Raw genomic sequence first — 6,000 nt, 5'->3', positions numbered from 1 at the left:
ACCTTTGTTGGCAAAGTAATGTCTCTGCTTTTTAATATGCTGTCTAGGTTGGTCATAACTTTTCTTCCAAGGAGTAAGCGTCTTTTAGTTTCATGGCTGCAATCAACATCTGCAGTGACTTTGGAGCCCAGAAAAATAAAGTCAACCACTGTTTCCACTGTTTCCCCATCTATTTGCCATCAAGTGATGGAACCAGATGCCATGATCTTAGTTTTCTGAATGTTGAACTTTAAGCCAACTTTTTCACTCTCCTCTTTCACTTTTATCAAGAGGCTCTTTAGTTCTTCTTCACTTCACTTCTTCACTTCACAAGGGCACAGAGAAGGCCAGAGAGATCAGTAGCCAGAGATCAGTAGCCAGGTCCTGACACAGCTTCCAGTGTCACAAGGAGACCCTTCAGTGCAGACCGTGAGCCTGTTACATTTGTGATGTTCAAAATAATCATTTGGACTTGGGTTTTTAAAGTATCTTTGATGTTAATTTCTCATTTAAATGCTTTCTTCTCACAATCACCTGTGTTTTTTCAGTCTTTAACTTTATTGAGGCTTTCAATGGCTAAGTCAAAGATCTCTCTTGGTAAATGTCACATTGCAGTTGTAAATGTGTGGATTATTTTCAAATATCTTTTGATATTGATTTCTAACATAATTCCACAATGATAAGAGAACAGACTCTGTGTGATTTCAATACCTTTAGACCATGAAATTTTTGCACCTTCTTTTATGTCCCTGGATATGTACTAGTACCTCCTGGTTTATAGTATATGGGAACTTGAATAGAATTTGTATCCTACTGTTGTGTGAAAACTGTATACATCTTTATTATGATGAATTGGTCCACAGTGCTCTCCAGTTCTGCTATATCCTTCTACTTTTCTGTCTACTCATTCTATTAATTTTTGAGGGTTTGATATTGAAACTCCAACTAAAAATCTTAATTTATCTATTTAAAAAATACTTGTAATATATAGTGGAATTAAGATCATGGCATCAAGTCCCATCACTTCATGACAAACAGATTGGGAAAAAATGGAAACAGTGGCAGATTTTATTTTCTTGAGCTCCAAAATTACTGTGGATGGTGACTATAGTTCAGTTCAGTTGCTCAGTCATTTCCTACTCTTTGCTACCCCATGGACTGCAGCATTCCAGGCCTCCCTGTCCATCACCAACTCCCGAAGCTTGCTCAAACTCATGTCCATTGGGTTAGTGATGCCACCCAACCATGTCATCCTCTGTTGCCCCCTTCTCCTCCCACCTTCAATCATTCCCAGCATCAGGGGCCTTTCCAATGAGTCAGCTCTTCACATCAGATGGCCAAAGTATTGGAGTTTCAGCTTCAGCATCAGTCCTTCCAACGAATACTCAGGACTGATTTCCTTTAGGATGGACTGGTTGGATCTCCCTGCAATCCAAGGGACTTGTAAGAGTTTTCTCCAACACCATAGTTCAAAAGCAACAATTCTTCAGTGCTCAGCTTTCTTTATAGTCGAACTCTCACAACCATACATGACTACTGGAAAAACTATACCTTTGACTAGACGGACTTTTGTTGGCCAAGTAATGTCTCTGCTTTTTAATATGCTGTCTAGGTTGGTCATAACTTTTCTTCCAAGGAGTAAGCATCTTTTAATTTTATGGCTGCAGTCATCATCTGCAGTCCAAAAAAATAGTCTCTCACTGTTTCCATTATTTTCCCATCTATTTGCCATGAAGTGATGGGACCGGATGCCATGATCTTAGTTTTCTGAATGTTGAGTTTTAAGCCAACTTTTTCACGCTCCTCTTTCACTTTCATCAAGAGGCTCTTTAGTTCTTCTTCACTTTCTGCCATAAGGGTGGTGTCATCTACATATCTGAGGTTATTGATATTTCTCCCAGGAATCTTGATTCCAGCTGTGCTTCATGCAGCCTGGCACTTCGCATGATGTATTCTGCATATGTTAGATAAGCAGAGTGACAATATAACAATACCCAGTTGTGGATGTGACTGGTGATGGAGGTAAAGTCCTGTAAAGAACTTTACAGATCCTGTAAAGAACTGTATTTCATAGGAACCTGGAATGTTAGGTCCATGAATCAAGGCAAATTGGTGACTGTAGCCAGGAAATTAAAAGATGCTTGCTCCTTGGAAGAAAAGCTATGACAAGACTAGACAGCATATCAAAAAGCAGAGACATCACTTTGCCAACAAAAGTGTATGTAGTCAAAGCTATGGTTTTTCCAGTAGCCATGTGAGGATGTGAGAGACCATAAACAAGGACTATAAAGAAGGCTGAGTGCTGAAGAACTGATACTTTCAAACTGTGGTGTTGGAGAAGGCAGCAATATCAAACCAGTCAATCCTAAAGGAAATCAACCCTGGATATTCATTGGAAGAACTGATGCTAAAGCTTAAGCTACAATACTTTGGTCACCTGATGTGAAGAGCTGACTCATTGGAAAAGACCCTGATGCTAGGAAAGATTGAGGGCAGGAGGAGAAGGGGGTGGCAGCGGATGAAATGGTTAGATAGCATGACCAACTCGTTGGACATGAATTGGAGTAAACTCCAGGAGATAGTGGAGGGCATGGAAGCCTGGTGAACTGCAGTCCGTGGGGTCGCAGAGAGCCTGAAACGACTGAACAATGAACAACAATACTTGAACTGTATGTAGCTTCGTTCTGTATTTTCCAAGTCACCTGTAAATGTGTTATGGTGGGGGGCGTGGAGTGATGTAGGGGTCACCTGGGATGGGATGAGAGTGCTCACCTGGGAACCGGAGGAGGAATTTCAGCGGGAGGGGATTCAGTCAGGCTGCCTCTGGCTCCTCTTTTCATGTTCACCCCCACAAGGGGTTCACAGTGCAGCGCAATCCTCTTAGGGCACGACCGCCAGCACTGCAGGTTTAATCCCAGCCCTCCCCGCAGAACTGCAGTCTCTCCGGACGGCGGGATGAGTCGGCCTGCAGATGCCCGCGCGGTGTGGACGGTGCCCGCGGAGGTCGAGGAGCCGCCAGGCCCGGGGGGGAGCGGTTTCTTGGGCCCTCCGCGTGCCAGGGCAGCAGAGAGAGGCGCCGACTCTTGGTTCTACCACTGCGAGCCGAGGGCGCGGAGAGAAAGGGAGAGGCGGGCCCAGCTGCTCGCGGAGATCCCCGGGAGTTACCGAGAGAGGGCGCTGCGGGCCCTGGACGTGGGCTCGGTGCTTCCACATCTGGTGTACGATGGCCTGTTCTCCCTGCAGGAGGGCACCCAGATCCTCTCCCGGGCTGGCTCTCAGCAGAAAGTGGACGCTTTCTTCCTGAAGCTGGGCTCCAAAGGGCCGGAGGCGTTCTGTGCTTTTTGCTCTCATCTGGAGGAATTCTGCCCTTACCTGCTCACCTGCCTTTTTCTTTACTTCCAAGGTAAGAACACGCTTTGCTCTGAGCAGTGGTAAGAAGGATGAATAATGGTCTAATCAAAATATCTGGTACCACAACCACACTCTTTAAGAATGAGTTTCAGGGGCTTTCCTGGTGGTCCAGTGATGAAGACACTGTGCTTCCACTGAAAGGGACGTGTGTTAGATCCCTTGTCAGGCAGGGAACAAGATCCCACATGCCCTACTGCACGGCCAAAAAAAAAAAAAGGAACTTCAAGACAGCATTGATTTTTGTTTTAATAAAAAGATCCAGAACTTCTTTCAGTACTCCTTTCCAGTACTGATGACACAGAAATAAATGTCTGTGGCATCACATAAAACCTTCCAGGACACAGCCTAGAGGGTGATTTCGGTTGTCTGATAGAATGATTTTCACCTTTCTGATTTTAACAAGGACTTTTAATTGCAAAGCATAAAGTATTAATTGGACTTCTCTGGTGGCTCAATCAGTAAAGAATCCACCTGCAATGTAGGAGATGTGGGTTTAATCCCTGGGTGGGGAAGATTCCCCTGGAGAAGGAAATGGCAGCCCACTCCAGGATTCTTGCCTGAGAAATCCCATGGACAGAGGAACCTGGCAGGCTGCAGTCCATGAGGGTCATGTGTTGGACATGACTTAGTGACTAAACCACCACCAAAACATTAATAGATTAAGGTTCTGTTCATGGAAGCTGGCCTGAGCTTTCATTCTACACATGAAGGCACACAAGTTGCAATGGTTCCTCAAAATGTAAGAGTTACCATGTGACCAGGATTCTACTGCTTGGTATATTCCCACGAGAAGTAAAAACATATGTCCACAGAAAAAACCTGTGTGAGAATGTTCACAACAGCATTATTCATGATAGCCAAGAAGCAATGATCCAAATGACCATCAACTGATGAGTGAATAAGCAAAATATGGTATACTTGTACAATGAAATATTACTGTGACATAAAAAGTAATGAAGGCCTAAAAGATGCTGCAACATGGATGGACCTTGAAAACTTTATGCTGAAAGAAATAAGCCAGTTACAAAATGCCACATATTGTATGATTCCAGTCGTATGAAAGGTCCAAAAGAGATAAATCCATAGAGACAGAAAATAGATTTGTGATTGTCCAGGGCTGCAAGTAAAGGGAATAGGAGTAACTGTGGTTATGCAAATCTGTATTAGTGATAACATTTTACACAACTATATGCCTGTTTGCGTGCTAAGTCCCTTCAACCCCATGGATCCTAGCCCACCAGGCTCCTCTGTCCATGGAATCTCCAGGCAAGAATAGTGGAGTAGGTTGCCATTTCCTTTTCCAGGGGATCTTCCTGACCTAGGGATCAAACTGCCGCCTCTTCTGTCTCCTGCAGTGGCAGGCAGGTTCTTTACCACTAGTGCCACCAGGGAAGCCATAGAACTATACAACAACCACAAAAAGCAAAAAACCAAAAACACACACAAAAACAGTGCATGTAAAAACTAGTACAATCTGAATAACATCTATGGATTAGCACAGTGCCAATATCAGCTTTCTGGTTTAGATGGTTGACTGACTATTTGATATCATAACTAGGATTATGCAAAACAATATATTGGAGGAAGTAGAGTGAAAGATACATGGGAGCTGTCTGTATTATTTTTGCAACTTCTATACGAGCCTAAAACTCCTCAAAAATTAAAATCTGTGTGTGTGTATATATATATACATACAAACACAGCAATGCATTATCAAGAATTTAACTGGAGGGATTACTTTTCAAAAATCAAATTCTAAAATGTTCAATGTCTTTTGCTAACTGAATTTCATATGGATGGTCAGGATTTAAGAGTTTTAAAGTAACCTCTGTAGCTGGTTCCCTAGTTAACAATTTCAAGTTCTTCTTCAAGTTCTTTACAGAGGTTTACTTTCTTCCAGTATGGGGTGACCCAACTGTGGGGCTCACTCTCCGTGGGTCCCGAGAAGGAGCTGCTTTATGATGGCCCATTATGACATCTCCCTTCAGAAGTAACTGGTCTCCTCAGGTGCGAGTAGAATGAGCTTGTGCAAACGCCTAGGAGGCCTTTCCATTCTTCTTATATACACAGGGCCAGCTGCCATCATTAGACATACATACCATAAACAAACATGTCCCAGCGTGACCACGCAAAAAAGCATCTCAGTTAGCAGTTATGCTTCAGAGCAAATGCAAAGGAAAAATGACTTAATCAGTATAAAGGTGAAGGCGAGAAGTTATTGTATTTTGCTCCATATCAGCAGCTAGTGTGATGTGGGGCCCAAGAGCATGATGGTGTTTTATGCCCACATTTTAAAAATAATTTTTATTTATTTATTTTTGGCTGTGCTGGTTCTTCGTTGCTGTGCATGGGCTTTCTCTAGTTGCAGTGAGTGGGGGCTACTCTTTGTTGCTGTACACAGAAGTCTCAGTGTGGTGGCTTCTCTTGTTGCAGAGCACAGGCTCCAGAGCATGGGCTCAGTAGTTGTGACACATGGGCTTAGTTGCTCCTTGGCATGTGGAATCTTCCTGGACCAGGGATCGAACGCACGTCCCCTGCATTGGCAGGCAGGTTCTTATCCACTGTGCCACCAGGGAAGTCCTCTGTCCACATTGTAATGTTTGCAGAAGG

The 6,000-nt window shown here is 43.6% G+C and overlaps 1 protein-coding gene across 1 annotated transcript in view; it reads left to right on the top strand.

The window, feature by feature from the left end:
* Positions 1–523: 523 nt before the first annotated feature.
* Positions 524–6,000, top strand: part of LOC104975368 (uncharacterized) — a 50,208-nt gene continuing 44,731 nt past the window's right edge. Inside the window, exon 1 of the mRNA XM_059879308.1 lies at positions 524–3,382. Within this exon, the coding sequence (XP_059735291.1) occupies positions 2,818–3,382 (565 nt within the window). The 5' untranslated portion in view covers positions 524–2,817. The remainder of the gene's footprint in view (positions 3,383–6,000) is intronic.

Source organism: Bos taurus, chromosome 21 (assembly GCF_002263795.3).
Source record: "Bos taurus isolate L1 Dominette 01449 registration number 42190680 breed Hereford chromosome 21, ARS-UCD2.0, whole genome shotgun sequence".
NCBI lineage: Eukaryota > Metazoa > Chordata > Mammalia > Artiodactyla > Bovidae > Bos > Bos taurus.
Note: the sequence above shows the minus strand (reverse complement) of the source record. Positions and strands in the feature narration are given on the sequence as shown.